Source organism: Sabethes cyaneus, chromosome 1, assembly GCF_943734655.1.
Source record: "Sabethes cyaneus chromosome 1, idSabCyanKW18_F2, whole genome shotgun sequence".
In the NCBI taxonomy this organism is placed as follows: domain Eukaryota; kingdom Metazoa; phylum Arthropoda; class Insecta; order Diptera; family Culicidae; genus Sabethes; species Sabethes cyaneus.
This window is the reverse complement of record NC_071353.1, coordinates 99,794,134-99,813,074: the sequence shown is the minus strand read 5'-3', so window position 1 is coordinate 99,813,074 and position 18,941 is coordinate 99,794,134. Positions and strand designations below refer to the sequence as shown.

Sequence of the window (18,941 nt, the reverse complement as noted above, 5' to 3'; positions counted from 1 at the left end):
CCTAAAAAAGAATATCGATCTTGCTATATCATCTGAATCAATATCATTGTATTTGAATCGAAACGATTCACTTTCAACCAGGTGAATCACATCGAAAGGATATTGCGTTAGCCGGAATAAGTCGATGATTCACAAACTCTGTTATGGGAAAATCGCCAAGAGAATAATATTTGCAAACATTTTGGTGTTCTTTTCCAGACCAAATAAGCCATTTTACCGTTTATTCGACGTAAGCTGAGATATCGCAAAAAGAAATATGATTTTACCAACTGCGACATCTAACGGGACAGTTCCGAATTTAACCGATCATTTTCAAATTCGTCTTGTCTAGACACACAACTTTGTCAAAAACCGCAACCGTCTATCGTATCATGGTCATGAGATATCATCATAAGATTATAATTTGACCACGTGCGCCACCTAGTGAGACAGTTTCAAACTTTGTTATGCATTACCAAATGTGTCTAGTTCGAACAAATAACTTTGTAGAACACAGTAACATTCTATCTCGTCACGACTCTGCGATATTAAAAAAAAAATCAATATGCTCACTATAAGTGCCATCTATCGTATCAGTTTCGAATTTTGTTGTTCGCTGTCAGATTGATCTCGTTCAGATAAATAACTTTGCCAAAGACAGCAACCTTCTATCTCTTCTCAGTCCCGAGATATTAGAGATTTCAGTATCGAGATTCTAGAATCATTTATTTTGGTCGCCATTTGCGCCATCTAGCGAATCAGTTCTCAAACTTTATTGTTCGTTTCCAGATGCGTCTTAAATAGATAAACAACTTTGTCGAAAACCGCAACCCTCTATCTCATGCCAGTCCTGCGATATAGGCAGAATTATTCGCCGTGTACTCAGTACACGACGCGACCGCTTACGTAACTTTTTTTAACGCGACCGCTCTAGGGTTAAGGAAACATAGTAAGAAAGTTTTCGACGGTGGAAACAATCACTTGGAGATGAATCGGGAAAAAACTGTTTGTTTATTTCATCGAACTTACCAACGTCACAAAAAATAGCTGGTCGCGGAGTAACAAGCCTTGTATATTTTAGTCGTGGTACTATTATATGATAATCTACCCTGCATTCACAGACTGAAAATTTGATTTGCTTCTTACCAGCAATTCGTTATCACGTGTGATAAATCATCTCGTTTCGAAGTTGCTGTTTTCTACAGAGAGTTTCAATATTTGATCATTGTTCCACATTCATACGATTAGGTTAACAAGCGCCCACATAGTACGAAAAATTTCATCATATATAATCGCTTTCTTCAACATAAGGGGAGAGGATTTAACAATAACGAGGCTTTAACATGGGATTTTAAATTTTTGACTTAAAATGAACAATCCAAAAAGGCTGATTATTTGTACATTTGAACCTTTTCTCGGTCACTTCACGCGGAAGAAGACATTAAATACGAAATTAGGAAACATTTTTTAAAGTATACGTACTTTCGTTATAGACAATGTGCTATCATCATATGCATATCCTACATAATTGACAATTCACATGAATTAATACATACTCAACAAACCAAAGCCAAAAAGAACAAATTCCTTACATGATCCTGTGTATACATTGCCAAACCTTTTTTCGCACCGTCACCCACTACATTTCCCCTGGACAGCAAAGACAGATTTGGGCCATAGAGAATTTGGCACATTCCACCATGAAAGCATAGAAAGGTTATGTTTTTCTGCTCCACCGACTAGAAAGCATTCTTCTAATCATGATATCTGGAAGGTTTTGTCCCTTTCCACGTTTGATTTCTAGTGATTGCCTAACGTTGAACACAAGAATCCTATTTACGTATACATATACTTTGGCTATTTATTTTTCCTCATACAGTTCTCTGCTGCTGTTTGTTACACCCACTTTTCAACAAAGGCATTTGAGTGGGTCATTGTCATTTCCGAAATAGAACCATTTTTATCTTGTGCAAATACCCCGGCACTGTCATTTTCTCTAGAATGCTGATTTGAATACGAGATTATTCGCTTCAATCTGGATTGCCAACGACGCCGAACACAGCAGGACTAATAAAAATTTAGTGACATAATTTTTCTCGTGAAAAAAAGAAATGGTATAAAACAAATGATTCTACTCGTATCCGGTGCCTACGCATACTAATCTCACCACAAGCAAATTCTAGCAAGATACACAAGTACTATCGCGGTCCTTTTGCATCCTCGGAAATGCTCGTAATAATGGTAATTTATCCGACGGGTCTCCTTTACGCTTCGAGCAAAAAGGACTAGAAACTTGAAAAACAAATCTTTTTGGAAGTAGAAACACATTTTGCATCTTTCCTCGACATCAAGATTTGTAGTCATACTTAACTTATAAACTCCCCGCAGCGGGAGCAGCCAAATTAAATTAGACTTAACTTTTTTAGAAACTATTGTCCAGATAAAGCAAAGTGTGATTTCACCCTAAATAAGGTATTGTGAGTTTAAAAGCTGTTCTTTGGTAATCAACTGCTATGAATTGTGACTCTGAATAATAAAGTTGGTTGAATAAACATCGTTAAAGTGGATTAAATTGAACCTGAAATGAAATTTTTTGGTAATCAAAAATGAATTTTTCTCCTATGTCTCTATATAATTGACGTATTTGAGTTTTTTCATTTTTAATTTTGTTCGTATTGAGAGTCGACGGATTCATTTGTGAATATGAGTGGTCTGCGATAGGAGTCTCTTCTCACCCTAACTTTTCGACTAAAAAATAGATTGTGAAAAACTAGAAATATAAAAGCAAATCCAGATAGTATTTTGCATTAGCTTTCATATCCTTGTCAATAAATACAGGGGGAATTTTCCCTTTCTTTGAAATGTCTCCCCATACCATGACCGCTGATGAATTTTGGTATCGTGGTACATTCCGTTTGTGCTCTGGAACGTCGATGATCGAAACCGACCACAACCGATCATTTTGAGCACAATGCGGGATTTGAAGAACAAACAATTTCTCATCAGAAAAGATCACCTCGGAATCACCGTGACGACGGAGCAGCAGTTTGCATCTTTCCTGCCGTTTTTGTTTTGTTGCTTCCGTTAATACATGCATTTTACGTTTTTTGCATGGTTGTATATGCAGATCCATTTTTAAAATTTGACGAAGAGTTTTCCTTTTGATATTCAGCTTAACTGCTATTTTCCGTGCGGACCGGTCGCAAATGCGACGAATTCGTTCTCGAACAAACTTTTTGACCTCTGCAGTTCTAACACTTGGTTTTCTTCCGGTTTTTTTTTTACAGTTTTCAACAGATCCCGTCCCAACAAATCTTTTTAGTGTATAGTATACAAATCCTCTTTTTATGCCGTGATGATTGAGGTCACGAAAAATAGATGCGGCAGATGTAGCACCGTTCAACAATTTATTTATTATCAACGACCGTAACTCCAACTCTGGTACGTGCACACCGAACAAGACACAATACGAAAATGAAATTATGTCAAGTAAAACTTAAGTCATGATGCCACACACACACATGGTCTTAGTTTGATTGTATTAATTGTATATGCCGCTGCAAGCATAAAATGATTTTTGTTCGAATGAACATGTATATGTATCACACTGTATACTAGTGTAACAAATCAGTCGTCGTATGTTCGAATCTCGACTAGGCGGTGCTTGCAAAATGGAGTCAGTTGTTCTGCTATTTGTTCTGCACTCTACGAACTACGAACTTAGTAAGTGGGTAACAGTCAAATAAAAAAGTTCTAATTTGCTGCTTTTATTCTACAGAGTCAAAGTTTAAAATTGTTAGCTGGTCTTAAGTATTTCACTGGTGCAAAATACGAAAAGGAACGACGAAATACCTATTTAAATAAGTGCAACAATTTTGAAGCATATTTCAGGAGTGCATTTTCCCAGCAACGCAAACAAAAGCATAGCGGTCACCAAATTTATCTTCAGCGTGGGAATATAATGCGTAACGTTTTCTCTGTTTGCAAAGTGCTTCAGGGATGGTGATTGCTTTTTTCGCCGCGTTGGTTGAGTTAGTCTTTTGAACAAACTGTTCCGCTGACTTATGTTGATTTTTCCTGCTTCGCAAACTTTTGGTAAATTTGTTGAAAACTTCCAGCACGTAAATCGATGTTATGTTAGACAAACGGAACTTTCAAACCGTATATTTTCGCTATTACATGTATAAACATTTTGTCTTCATTGGTACGATTTGCACAATTTAACCTTATTTAACCGTAATGTTCGATAACCTATTATTAACTAAAAACGGATATTAATCGTTTGTATCACATATTGAAAGGGACGTCTAGAAAAGACCAACTAGAAATGAGATTTGTTTTCTAAAAATCATATCTTGAAAACTACTTTTATTTGATCAACCGCTTAGTTGGTTTCGTGGTACAGAGTTGGTCTAACAAGCCAGTCGTCGGATGTTCGAATCTCAGCTAGACGGCGCTGCTAGATAAAGTCAATAGGATTGTTGCACTAGCCCCGTAATTGTCCTGTACTTTAATAGCCGGCTGTGAACTCTGTCGATAAAGAAGAGTTAACCCATTTCCTCACAGCGTTGCGAAAACGCAACGCACCTTCACTCGATTCTGGAGAAGGCTAGATTTAAGATATTAACCCTTAAATGCGCAATGTTGCTTTGAAACAACATAGTGAAAAACATCCCCAGAGTAAATTATGTTTAACGCCTTTAAAGAAAGTTTTCTTTGTAATGAATTTTTTCAGCGTGCGCATTTAAGGGTTAATTTGAACCCTAAGAAATAAAGAAAGATTGGAAAAAAAGATTTAAGTGGCCAAAAAACGATCATACACATAAGCATTCCAGTGCGGCGTGGAACAACTTCGGCGAAATAAAACGCCGCTCCTGGAAAACCATGACTTTCAAAATTTATGTACCGTCATCCGGGGATACTTGCAACACTTTTGAACTTAGACTTAGTATAACTTTCGAAGTGTACCGTTTAGGTCCAAGTGTAAGTAGCCAAAACTTGTATAGTGGTGAGTACTTTTGATTTATGATTATGAGAAAAAATATAAACTAAATGAATCTGTAGAATGATCCGAAAATAGGGGTGTTGCAAGTTACCCAGTAAACGGGGTTACTTGCAACACTTTTCTGATTTTGCGTTTCTTATGATTTTATATCTGATTTCAAACCGCGAATGACTATTTTGAAATATTTTGAATGTATTTGTAGTAAAACAAGAGATACTAGAGGCGTTTTTTGTTTCCCAATTTCGTCTATCGCTTTTTTAAAGATATTCGGTGAAAATGCAGCATGTCGGCGAACTCCAAATTGCCGTTTCAAGGCACGTGAAATTTTTCACAATTTTAATTTTTCTGGAGATGGTGGTAGACGAAATAACATCGTACAGATGCAAACTTACTTTGTATATACTGTCTATTACGATAATTTTCATTTTTAGAAGTGCTGCTAGCCGCGCCATATTGGAAGTAACAACACGAATTCATCGTTTCTTCTCCAAGTTCAAAATATAAACAAAGCTCAAAGTTGCTATTTGTTAGCTAATATGATGCACTTTTTGTGTACAGGAACCAAACAATAAAAAATAATTCCATGTCAATGAACTGACGCAACTTTGCACATCCATTTTTCCTACTCTGAAAGTGGTATTACTTTCCAATCATATAGAAACAAGCAAAACAATGATGTAATGGATTAAACTTAACTAAACAATAGGTAAACGTCCCTTCTTTAAAATGGCATTGGGTACATATGGTTATGTTAACAAACAAATGCGTTAGAGCTGTCAAAAGTGCGATGCGCCAAAGTGTTGCAAGTAACCCCCGTGTTGCAAGTATCCCCGGATGACGGTACCTTTTTCTCAGAAACTACACAACGTATTGAAACAAACTTTTTTTGTTTTGTTGGTAGTAGCTTGGCAAAGACTTATATAACTTTTGAGGTTTGTAAACGAAATACAGCCTGAGAAAAACTCAGCAAGGAACTATTTTCTAGAGGGCATTCACGCGCCTACCTGCCACCAGCATAATAATCACTATTTTTGTATCCAAAAAATACAAAATATATCTTCAAATATACCATAACCAATGACCAAAATACCCCAATACTTAACTATAGTTCTAGCATCTGAAATTTTTTTTATGAAAATCTATTATTTTTCGTTCTTCCAGAGTAAGGTCCCCTCTTAAGCGGAAAAAACTACAGAATCAAAATCTGAAATTAAAAATTAATGGTTTTTTCAAAATTTTTAGTCGTTCATGTCACCTTAATGGGTTAAGTCTTAAAAAGGCGTTTAAGCCCAAGGCTTTGCTTTTTATTTGATCAAAATGATGTCAAAGCAAAAGTTGTTGTAAGTTAAGTGTATTTTCAGGGAAAAATTCTAGAAAATCATGATAAAATATATATTTTCTCAAAGCATGTACCCTGCGATTTGCCTAATTTTGACCTAGGACTACGTCTATATTTACTATACTGGAACTGGGTAGCACTTTGTGAAAACGAAAAAAGAAGTGTAACATTTGAATGAAAGATTTCAAATGGTAATAACTATTAAACTACTAAACAAAACTGAATGTATACTAAATTTATGTGTCGTCGGATAGATAAAATGACCAGCAATTTTATAGAGGGGTGAGAGAGCAATTTTATGAAGGGCATTAGAGACGAGGCTCCTATACAAGTGAAACACAAATTTCCTCAAAACTTGAGAACTAATCAAGCAAATGGAACCAAATTTGGCATGTGGGGGTTTTAAAAGGCAGGACTTTTTTCTATGGTGTACTGAGCTGAGACCCGTTCCCTTTCTAAGAGGAGGAGCTCTCATACAAATGAACTACAAATTTTCTCATAACTCTAGATCTAATCAAGTAAATGGAACTAAATTTGGCATGTGGAGGTTTCAGAAGGTAAGAATGTTTTCAATGATGAATTAAGACCCCTCCCTCTTTCGAACGGGGGGCTTCCATGCAAATGGAATACAAAATTCCTCATAACTCGGGAACTAATCAAGCAAAAGGAACCAAATTTGGCAAATGGGGGTTTTTGGAGGCAAGAATTTATTTTATGATGGTTTGAGATCCCTCACCCCTGTGGTAGTAGGAAAAGAACTCTCATATAAATAAAACAACATATTTTCTGCTATGTAATAAGCGGTAAGCTGTGAATGTAGACTAGTAAAACCTTCTCGGAGCAAGAGACAGTGAATCGACGCCGCTAACTTACGTGCCTGTTGCCATTCATGTCAAAAGAGAAAGTCATTCGAATGGCACGTTATATTTGCGATGAGCCTGCTTTGGCTTTAATGTTATTTGTAACCAATGGCCCTTTTAAAGGCCACAAGCGAGTTAAAGAAAGATAATTGATACATGTCAAACTACGCATAATCTTATTCAATACAATAATCTGTGGGCTGGTCATTCATTACCATTTCAACCTTTATGATGCACACAAGTGATTTTTAAAAGAAATCTCTATGTCTCATTGGTTGTAGGACTTGTGATCTGATATAATCCTACGTCAGCCTTTCGTACAACCCTTAGGGCTGTATACCTTGTATTGTTTTTTAAAGATAACCTTAATTATGCCCTAATTGATGAGCTATATATGCACTCTCTGATTTTTTAAATCTTTAAAATGTGACAAATTTTTCAAAAGTATCTTTTACATTTGTAAATATAATACAACGCATCGTTTTTAAACAAATTTTCTTAAATAAGCTTTTTTCTTAAGCCCATCCGTTCTCAAATTACTTACTTACTTTACTTTAGTGGAAACGCCGAACGAATTAGGGTCTTCCAGTACTGTCAGCTCCGCAATCTCCTTGAAACCCAGCTGACCGTGCATCGTCCTCGCCAGCGCACATCCTTCGAGTACGGAGTCTACTTCGCGGCTTACATCGTCGTCACATGTCACGAACGTACCAAGGTACATATGTACTTGCTTACTTAAGTGGCTTGCCATCCTAAGACAAAGCCTGTTGAACAAGGTAACATGAACTCCTCAACTACTTCATATCGTTCCCCATCCAGTTTTACCTTGGCATGAACACCATTTGGACTCCCACGTTCCCTGCCAGCAATCATGTATTTCATTTTGGTGGTGTTAATGGCAATTCCCACTCGTTTTGGCCTAAAGGCTTTTTCTGATGATATCGACGTCATGCGCAAAATAGTGATAATAGTCCCGTTCCTTTACACGTTTGCTCTTCATATTGCACCTTCCAAGACAATGTTGAAGAGCAGGTTAGAGAGTGCTTGTTTCAGTCCATCTCTCTCCTCTGTTGGGTACTCTTACCACTGCGTCCATTATTTTGAACTATTGTGGTATGCCCCGTTTCATTATTTTACTGTACGCTTTAAGCTTACCTATCACTTATTGAGGAAGTGACAGGCTGGTAGCTGGAGCGAGACATGTGCCAATCAGGGATGACTAGGTTTATAAACCTAGTATCCTGATCGGCGACGCCGACCAGATCTCCCCTTTTTGGGATACTGCAGACTGCGTACTATTTGTGCTCGACAATAGCAGAGCAAGTGTTCCGAGGTTAAATATCATCTTGTACGAAACTGACATTCCGAAGATATTTACTCGGATAATGTCCTGTCACAAGACCGGTAAGCTTGCTGAGATCTCTCTTACTGAGACTCGGTAACTTTTGAGTAACCTAGGGGTGGATACTCGACGTTATATATTCTTTTTATAGATTGTTAGACGGATTGTACAGCCATCCTACTGGCCATAACTGTTCGGCTCTCCTTTTGTTTCAGCCCACCCTCCAGCACACAGTCAGAGATCAGGCAGAGTGAATCTCGACCCGTGAGTAGAGAGTTGGAGCCACATCTTCGTTTGTCGACTCACAACGAGTCGGCGTGTTGAGGATAGACGAGGATCAGGACTGAACCTCTGCAAGCGCATCGTTCAAGTCCTGCTCCTCTCCTACTCTCCTCTCCACCTCACTCGTTTCTTTGTTTTTCGGCAGAGAGAGCTTGCACGGTAAGAAATCGTCCACTACATCAGGCTTGATGCAGCAAGGGCAAATTGCTGTGGAGGGCGCCCTGGTACTCCACAGGCTCCGTTGCGGCTAGAGAATTTATAGAACCCCCTCCACCATTCATCCCTCGACACGGGTCGCGTCACACCTTGGATTAGGGGTTTATCCATTCAAATTTTTACATAATAGCCATGGATAACAGCTATTACAACCATCTTCTTTAGGGGCTTTGGACCCTCTGCTTTGGTTCCTGGGAGTCAAGAGAATCGTCCTGCAGGCGGAGAGTTTACACTTCAACCTTCGCTTGAGTGCCCCCTTCGCTGTCCGCATACGACCCTAGTTTCCACCGGTTATCCGATTTCCACTAAGGAACGTATCCCGGATGGTACCACGAGCAGGTCGAGATAGGAGTTGCTGAATAAGAGGCTGTGGAACCTCTAGGTGGTTCTGGAGCGCATTATTCAGCCATTTACCATTCTTCAGTCCATCTAACGTCACGAGGTCTTAACCTCGCAGCTCTTGAGTATGATCCTGGCGGCCCGCGGACTGATTCGATGCGTGATGGACGGGAACTATAGGTTAATTTTATTAATGTCAGAAGTCATTCCGACCCGCGTCTAATGAGGTGATCTAATTTGGGCCGCACGATGTCTATACCGAGGACACAACTGCCTAGCATTATCTGCCACAGCTCACTTCGTCTGAAATAGTTTGGATACGGGAGAGCACCTTATAGGCAGAGTCGAGCAATGTAATGGCTCGATAGTTTTTACACTCGAATCGATTTTCTTTTTTACAACTAGAGAAAATGAGGCCATCCAACCACTCCTCCGGCATTTGTTTTCTGATCTGGTGTATTGCTTCGTACGGCCGCTCATTCCCTGCTATTAGAAGTTCAGCCGGGATACCGTCCTTGCCGGCAGCCTTACAGTTTTTCAGCTCACTGATTGCCTTCTTAACCTCCTCCTGTGTTAGTGCCTCCACAGCTTCGCCATCGCTCACAATTCTTATCCTGTTACTGCTGATTATCTCAATTGAACAGCGTCTGGAAGTGCTCCTTCAACCTCGCTGCTAGCATCGTTTTATCAGAAAGCAGGCTGCCAGCACTATCATTGCACATGACAGGCATGGCCAAATTCCTGCAACTCACCGTCTTGTAAAAGCTCCGTGTGTCGTTACTGGCGAATCGCCTCGTAGTTTTTTAGACGGTGGGTTCTTTTTTCCTACTTTCTCTGTTTTGATGTGTAACCGCAATGAGCATGCGACTACTGGCCAGGCTCTTCTTATCTGTCACTTTGGTATCTCCGCTCAATTAGCTTCAACGAACGATGTATGTTCGAATATCGCCTGGGCGGTGCTGCTAGAGGCAATAGAATCACTAGTCCCGTAATTGTCCTGTACTCTAATAACCGGCTGCGAAGTCTGTCGATAAGGAAGGGTAATATCTTAAATACGGTTATACCTAAGGCTTTGTTTTGCACTCTCTGGCATTCGGCATTAAACCAGCTGTTACGATGTCTTCCTTGCGTCGTGTCTATTAACGGGTGGCAACTAAAATTTTGAAGTTTATTTCTCAAGCTGTCAAAAAAAGACAAAGATACATGAAGAAAATCTGATTTACCGAAATTAAAAATACATTATCTATTATTGAAATTAAAATTAGTGTACATTTGAAAGCGGTCCGTAATCGGCTATTCAACGAAGCTTCCGTTTGATGTCGTAACAGGTACAGGAGTGTTGTATGACCGTAATGTCCACTTTGCGAATACATCTCTTGATTCTACCAATCATTGTTTGCAATATACACCATATGCACCATTGCACCATATGTTTGTAATTCGTGGCTCTCCAGTTATTTTTGTACACCCAGGAACTCAAAATCCTGAAGAAATCTTCGATTGGGCGCACTGAGACAGAATTTGTCGGGTCGTGGTTTTTAAGGTACAAATGGGATCAAATGGGCATTCAAGAACGATTGTGTTTTTTTGGAGTAATGCGATGATGCACTTTGCGGCCAAAACACGTATTGTCCATCTGCATGAAGTTTTTATAGAAACGGGATCAAAATTGTCTTCAAACATTTATCTGGTGCACATCCTAATTGATAGCATAGACTTTCAATTTTTCGAATATAGGGTTTATTTCTAATTCCCGTCGTAGTAAGTAAAGCCATTCTGATTTTCATCATTTGTTGGATGGAATTAATGAATACTCCAAAAGTTCTTGTGCTGATTTGACTAAAACACACTTACCTTCCGATCCGTGAACTTTGAAATCACTGAAAAACGATTATTAAAGCATATCATTGAAATTACGCAACTGACTTTATTTCTTAAATTCGTCGTACCGTTTTAAAATCCGTCCATCCAAATTTTTCATCGTCCGAACTACAAATCACAACTATGTTTACGAAGCTAACGCGCATGTATTGTAGGACGGCATGACAAATGTTATTCTGCAAAATTTCTGCAGGTCAGGCAAGTTTTCCTGGCTGTAGAATAACGACAATGCGTGCGTTATTTTCACTTATGAATGACGGAAATTAAAACGAATAGTCGACATTTTCTTCTTAGTCGCACGGAAAACGTAGGCAATTTGGCTGGTAGGACTTCTTTAATGATAAAAAGCATTTAAATAGATCTCAGCTCACTTTGATTACTCGCGTATGATAGACAACAAACTAAAATATTAGGGAATAACTAGTTTTGCATTGCGTGTCATAAAAATGCTGATATTTTTAATAATTTGTGTTCGATAGGACGGGAATAGGCAATTACGATGAAGCAGCAACATACGCTAACTATATTTTACACCAAATTTATTTATTTGGTTTACCTTGTTTAATTCATCAAATTGTAAATATTGCCTTCATAAGCAAACGATGTGGTTGAGTATTATGTATAAACCATTTTGTACCATGTTGGGTAACCAACTTATTTTGGACCCCCTTAGCAGGTGTAGGTACATAATTGAGACACTTCCATTTGATTTTGTTGTAAGTGACCAAATTATGTATCGCTGCTGATGGGGTCCAAAATACGTTGGTTACCCTACGTCGTGCAAATTAGCGGGGCTCAAATTAAAAAATATTCAGATAAAAAACGGTCGAAGGTGATCCACGGTATGCATACGCGATGGAGTGTACGTAACATGAATGACTGTAATATCTACAATCATTTGCTTCAATCATTTTGTTAACTTTTTGTTTTGTAATATCATGTGTCTTTACAATTTGCACTTATTTTCAGATCAAACTGGACTACGACAGTTTAAATGATCATCAACCAGAACACAGTCAGGAAGTACCAGGTATGAAACTAGGTACAGCACTTGTGCGCTAATTGCACGTCCTCTAGTCGCACTGTCTTTTAATTCCACGTCCGCTAGTTGCACGATCGTGCAACTAAAAACAGTTAACTGTCAAACTACACGTGGTTTTCCAGGTGGTTGCTATAAACAAAAATGCAGCGTTGCCGAATGCAAACTCTCTATCTCTGCATTACGTAGATACATTACAAACAAATTCATGCAAATTTGGCTGAACTTTGACTAATTGAACACATATTCATTAAACTTTTAGTTCGTTTGTAAAAATTTAAATGTTTTTCCCAAAATTTTGAGTACCTGTGAATATTGGCAACCATCGTGTAATTAAAAAACGAAATTCGCTAATCGCATCGCCTCATTCGTGCAATTAGCGAACCAGTGCTGTATTAAATGCATATATCTAGATCTAGAAGGATGAATGTCGCAAATGTAAACAAAACAAGTGAGAGTTATTCTTTGCTAGGTCAGCATAGGAAAATCAACTCTCACCCGGTTTGTTTACGCTTGCCCTTTTGTTGGTTCTCTCTTCATATATTTAACAGACCTACACCTCCAGTATCGCTGACCCGGAATACATTGCTTTTCTTTCTTGCCAGAATGGGACACCGGCTGGGCGGAAGGACCAGAAAAGGTGATCGTAGAGGTCCACGAAACGGCGACTGATTCCTTTGCTCTACTAGAAACGAGCACTGTATATAATTCTACAGAAGTTCTAGATGGTAAGCGAAAATTACTCAACCAATATTTAGAGCAAGTGGTACAGCGTCGTCCTTCAGAAACTTTTCCAATCAACTGCTGCAATAGTACAGTCAGTCCACAATCATAGGTCACACACAATTGTGGGTCATTTTAACTTTAACTACCGATTAATGCATGAATGTTATACCAATTGATTGACAAATTTGTTACTCATAGGTAGAACTAATAATTTGATCAATTATTAGGTAATATTTAAACGGAAATTGGCAGCTAAAGCTGAAATGACCCACAAATGTGTGTGACCCATGATTGTGGACTGACTGTATAATATATACATCTATCTACGCTACACCCTATTGGCATTAATAGATTGCCTATACGTGATATGACATTTTAAATCTACTTTAATACAGACTATCTTAACCGGTACGTAGTGCCGGAAATATTTTTTTCCTTTCTCCTTTTTAGCACAGACCTATTGACCCATTATTGTGGAAAATTTCATGACTACTTGACATTGACACGATGACATTCAAACTACTCGGTTATCAGCCTAACTTATATTGCGAATTCGCTCATTAAAATGTACATTCATCACAATAAAATGTTGCAAGCATGAGGTTCATGCATTCTTTTGTAGATTATCAGTATTTAGCGATATTTTAAACTATTTTATTAAAGTGGAGGAGCGTTTGATGAGAAGAATGGTAGACTGGACGTAACTGCGAAATTTCGATATGAGGTCAAAAATATATTACGCAATGTATTTTTGGCCAATATAGTTTCACAGTTTCATCCAGTCTACCCTTCTGCTCACCAAACGCTCTTCCACTTTAATAAAATAGTTTATGTTCGACCGCGACAGAGTCAGAGACAAGTAGATTCACTGCTCGATCAATCAATATGTACAAAAGCACTTTTATTGTATACTGTACTGTATCATGGATTATTAAATTCGATATTCTGTCTTCGGTTAGAAAACTCGAAAATATCAAATACCACACTGTAAGTGTTTACGGGAACAATTGTGCAAACTACTTGTTTAAAATTGATATCTAGGGTAACATATATATTTTGGCCACCTGGAGGACATACGTCTTTTTTCTTTTAATGAAAAGAAATTCAAATTTCGACAAATTTCAGAACAGTTTCAGTATCATAGATAAATTGAACCCTCCTTCGCACAACGAATGTGTCGAAATATATCCAGAAAACGTGCGCAAAACTTAGTCATATCGTTGACTATCAAAATATGTATTTTGGCCATGCTGAATATATTTTGACCAGTTGAAATATATATTTTGGCCAGGCAGTTTTTTTTAAACGGTTTTAATATGTTTTGTGTAGGATTTTGTTATTCGTTATTCCAGAGGTTTTCAGCCTGTGGCCTGTGGTTTGCCTTTGTTTGTGTAGGATTATGAAGATGAAGATTATGAAAATGTTGGCTCATCTGACACATACAGACTGGTAATATAATTCAATGTCTGTGTCAGTAATAAATAATAAAAGCAGAAAATTTAATTGTTCATATTTTCGGTAGAAAAAGTAGCGCAAGTAACAGTTATATATGAGGCAGTAAAGGTTTACTGCATAATGCATAATAACATGAATATTTATACTTTTGGTATGTACATATTTTTGTTTTATTATCAACAAAGAAACAACGTTGCACACTTTATTTCTAATTTTTGTAAGAATTATATCCGCAAGTACTCAAATTTTTTGCACGAAATGAATGTGACACTTCTTGCTTGTATATGTACAACCATTATAGCTGCTTCATATCACTTCTAATGAGAGATATATACTTAACGATTAATATATCAATAAATATCACGAATTGTAATAACTTTAATTTGATATTAAAATCCTGAAAATCTGTTTTTTTCATATGAAATCAAAACCATGAAAAATTATTTTTTACCTATTTGATATTACAGCACCGACGAACCGACATGCCATCCCACACATTTCCCTTGAAAATTTCTGACCTCAATTTCAAATTTAAATACGTTAAAACGGTACCGCCATCTGTTTAACGAATCGCTATTTATTTTCAACTAGCTGACCCGACAAACTTCGTATTGCCACAAATTAACCTGTGTTGTACATAAATCATGAATCTCGGATGATCTTTGTCACTATCTCGAGTTTTGCAAGCCCCCCAGTGGGCGGCGCTTCCGACGGCGGGTCACCGGCAACACTCGCGACCGGCTCGTCCTGAATGATCTAGTGTTACTATAGATAGTTTTTGTGGTCTTGTTATTGATTAATGTTTTATGGAAGAGTCTCGAATTTCTCGAGTTGGATTAGTTTTTGAGTTTCGCAAAAAATTCTGTTTTATTTGTATGAGAGTCAAGGGATCGGACACTCAGCACATAGTGCCCCGGCACTGCAGAGATATCAAACGGCACACCTCTAAAGCCTTATAAAAATAACATATATAGGGTTTTACACACCTCCGGTTCAATTTTACATATGAAATGGGAGCACTGCCAGTTGTCAAAATCATCTCGCACGGTTGCCAGATCTATCAGATTTTAACGAATTTAACAAATCTTGCAGTTCGGCACTTTCGGTACAGCATCGGCACAGCTCGGTTCGTTTCAAGTCGCCTAACATAAAAACGGCTGTGCCGAGTGACCGACCCCTTGATGAGAGTCCATATCCCCCTACCACAGGGGTGAGAGGTCTCTAACTATCATAAAATAAATTCAAGACTCAAAAATCTCCTACATGCTAAATTTGGTTCCATTTGCTTGATTAGTACTCAAATTATAAGGAAATTTGTATTTCATTTGTATGGGAGCCCACCCTCTTAAAAGGGAAAGGGGTCGTAATACACCACAGAAAAAAAATTATGACATCTAAAACTCTCACATGCCAAATTTGGTTCCATTTGCTTGATTAGTTCTAAAGTTATGAGCAAATTTGTATTTCGTTTGAATGGGAGCCACCCCCCCTCCTAAAAAGGTAAGAAGTCCTAATTTATAATGGGAAAAATGGTTGCCTCCAAAAACACCCACATGCCAAATATGGTTCCATTTGCTTGATTAGTTCTCGAATTATGAGGAAATTTGTATTTCATTTGTGTAGAAGCCCCCCCTCTTGAAGTGTGGAAGGATCCTAATTTACCGTAGAAAATATTTTTGTCTCCAAAAACCTCCACATGCCGAATTTGGTTCTATTTGCTTGATTAGTTCTCGAGTTATGGGGAAATTTGTATTTCATTTGTATTGGAGCCCCCCCTCCTAATGTGGAAGAGGTCCTAATTCATCACAGAAAAAATTCTTGCCTCCAAAAACACCTACACGCCAAATTTGGTTCCATTTGCTGGATTAGTTCTCGAGTTATGAGGAAATTTGTATTTCGTTTGTATAGGACCCCCCCTCCTAAAGTGGTGAGGGGTCCCAATTCATCATTGAAAAAAAAATTGTCTCCAAAAACACACATATGCCAAATTTGGTTCAATTCGCTTGATTAGTTCTCGAGTTATGAGGAAATTTGTATTTCATTTGTACAGGAGCCCCTCCTCTTAAAGTGGGGAGGGGTCCTAATTCACCGTAGAAAATTTTCCTGCCCTCGAAAACCTTCACATGCCAAATTTGGTTCCATTTGCTTGATTAGTTCTCGAGTTATGAGGAAATTTGTATGGAAGCCCCCCCTCTTAAAGGAGAGAGGAGTTACAATTCCCCTTATAAAGAGGGAGGGGTCTCAATTTACCATAGAATAAATTCTTGTCACCGAAAACACCCACATGCCAAATTTGGTTCTATTTGCTTGATTAGTTCTCGAGTTATGAGGAAATTTGTATTTCATTTGTATAGGAGCCCCCCCTCTTAAAGTGGGGAGAGGTTCTTATTCATCATAGAAAAAAATCTTGCCTCCAAAAACACCTACATGCCAAATTTGGTTCCATTTGCTGGATTAGCTCTCGAGTTATAAGGAAATTTGTATTTTGTTTGTATAGGAGCCCCCCCCCCACTTAAAGTGGGGAGGGGTCCCAATTCATGATAGAAAAAAATTTTGTCTCCAAAAACACACACATGCCAAATTTGGTTCCATTTGCTTGATTAGTTCTCGAGTTATGAGGAAATTGGTATTTCATTTGTACAGGAGCCCCCCCTCTTAAAGTGAGGAGGGGTCCTAATTCAACATAGAAAATTTTCTTGCCCTCGAAAACTTTCACATGCCAAATTTGGTTCCATTTGCTTGATTAGTTCTCGAGTTATGAGGAAATTTGTATGGAAACCCCCCCTCTTAAAGGGGAGAGGAGTTATAATTCCCCTTATAAAGAGGGGAGGGGTCTCAAATTACCCTAGAATAAATTCTTGTCACCGAAAACACCCACATGCCAAATTTGGTTCTATTTGCTTGATTAGTTCTCGAGTTATGCAGAAATTTGTGTTTCATTTGTATGGGAGCCCCCCCTCTTAGTGGGGGGAGGGGTCTCTAACCATCACTAAAACCTTTCCTGGCCCCAAAAACCTCTACATGCAAATTTTCACGCCGATTGGTTCAGTAGTTTTTGATTCTATAAGGAACACAGGACAGACAGACAGACAGACAGACAGACAGACAGACAGACAGACAGACAGACAGACAGAAATCCTTCTTTATAGGTATAGATAAGACAGATATAGGTGAATAAAAACTAATTCGTTGATATAAACCAAAATAATCATAGATAATGTACTGCACTTCATACATCCATACAAACTAATGTTTAACTAACAATACTTGAGGATTAAATATATGAAACAAAAATTTTTATTTTTCAAGCTTATAGAATAATTTTTAAGCCACAAACGCAATTTTTTTCAATAACCCTGACCACCGCACCTTCCGTTGCTTTATTGGTTTCATATAACCAACAAAGTACAGCGCAAATGTAAACAAAAACATAAGTTTTTTTTCGCAAAGGTGTATCAATCTTAAAAGGATTTACAACCTTTCGGGACTAGAAATCTTCCTGGAACAAAGTATAAATAACGGTAATTTGTGTCTAAAAGTGATGCTGCATATTTTTAACGCCATTGTTTTACCAGATCGGTCAGATTGATTGAGTGGAATCGACACTAGATATTCAAATGCACAGGAAATACAAAAAGGTTCTTCATCAGCAGCACAGCGAAGTTAATATTAATACACTCAAGGATGGCAGAGGTTCCACGACGGACTCACCGGTTAACCATTTCTGCAGTTGTATCTGCGTCAATGTATAATATTGGTACCTTTTGATCTTTCTGCGCCGTGCCACCAAAAGCTGAACCAGCCAACGCACAGCAACGGATTTATAATTGTAGTTTCAGTTGCTGCTGCCACCAATAAGCAGCAGAAAAAGGTTAAATGGATCAACTCTGCTGTAATCCTGCCGTGAGTATGGCATCGCTTAGGTGACCATTACCGTAGTGGAGCTGCTTATGTTTTATAAACCTGGCCAATCAGTGTTTGTTCGCCGACATGAAATTTTTAGTGTGGCGGTGGCGATGGCTCTTTGCCAGCTGATACCAGCAGCGGTAGTATTTGGAATGGGCTAAGAAGTGCCCGGTTAAGTGAACCTTTGTCCGGTGAGTTTCCTTCCGCGCATCGAACAGAAGATTACGTATTCTGGAGTATTCAGACTGAAATGGAATAATTATTCTTGTAACATTCCTGCGCTGTCGTTCTGAAACAATTACGTATAGGTGCTAGTATAGGTGTAAGTTTTTGATTTCTCATCGTGTAAAATTAGTTACGCAGACCGAAAAGTTCGTGATGAACCCAAGTTCAAAAATTTTATTGCTTAGTATAAGTTTAAAGCTTAACTTAAGTAGACTGGCCGTAGTAGCACTCCGCGATTGGACGAACCAAAAAGATTGCATAAAGAATCAATTGTAGTAGTAATAGAATAGAAATTGACGAATTATGAGTTATGAAAGATGTTTGTCTATTTTTGTTTGATATGTTAA

At 38.1% G+C, this 18,941-nt stretch overlaps 1 protein-coding gene across 1 annotated transcript in view; it reads left to right on the top strand.

Moving 5' to 3' along the window:
• The window catches only part of LOC128732934 (uncharacterized), a 198,338-nt gene that overhangs the window by 144,715 nt on the left and 34,682 nt on the right, over positions 1–18,941 (top strand). Inside the window, exons 2-3 of the mRNA XM_053826408.1 lie at positions 12,213–12,273; positions 12,888–13,010. Of these exons, the coding sequence (XP_053682383.1) occupies positions 12,213–12,273; positions 12,888–13,010 (184 nt within the window). The remainder of the gene's footprint in view (positions 1–12,212; positions 12,274–12,887; positions 13,011–18,941) is intronic.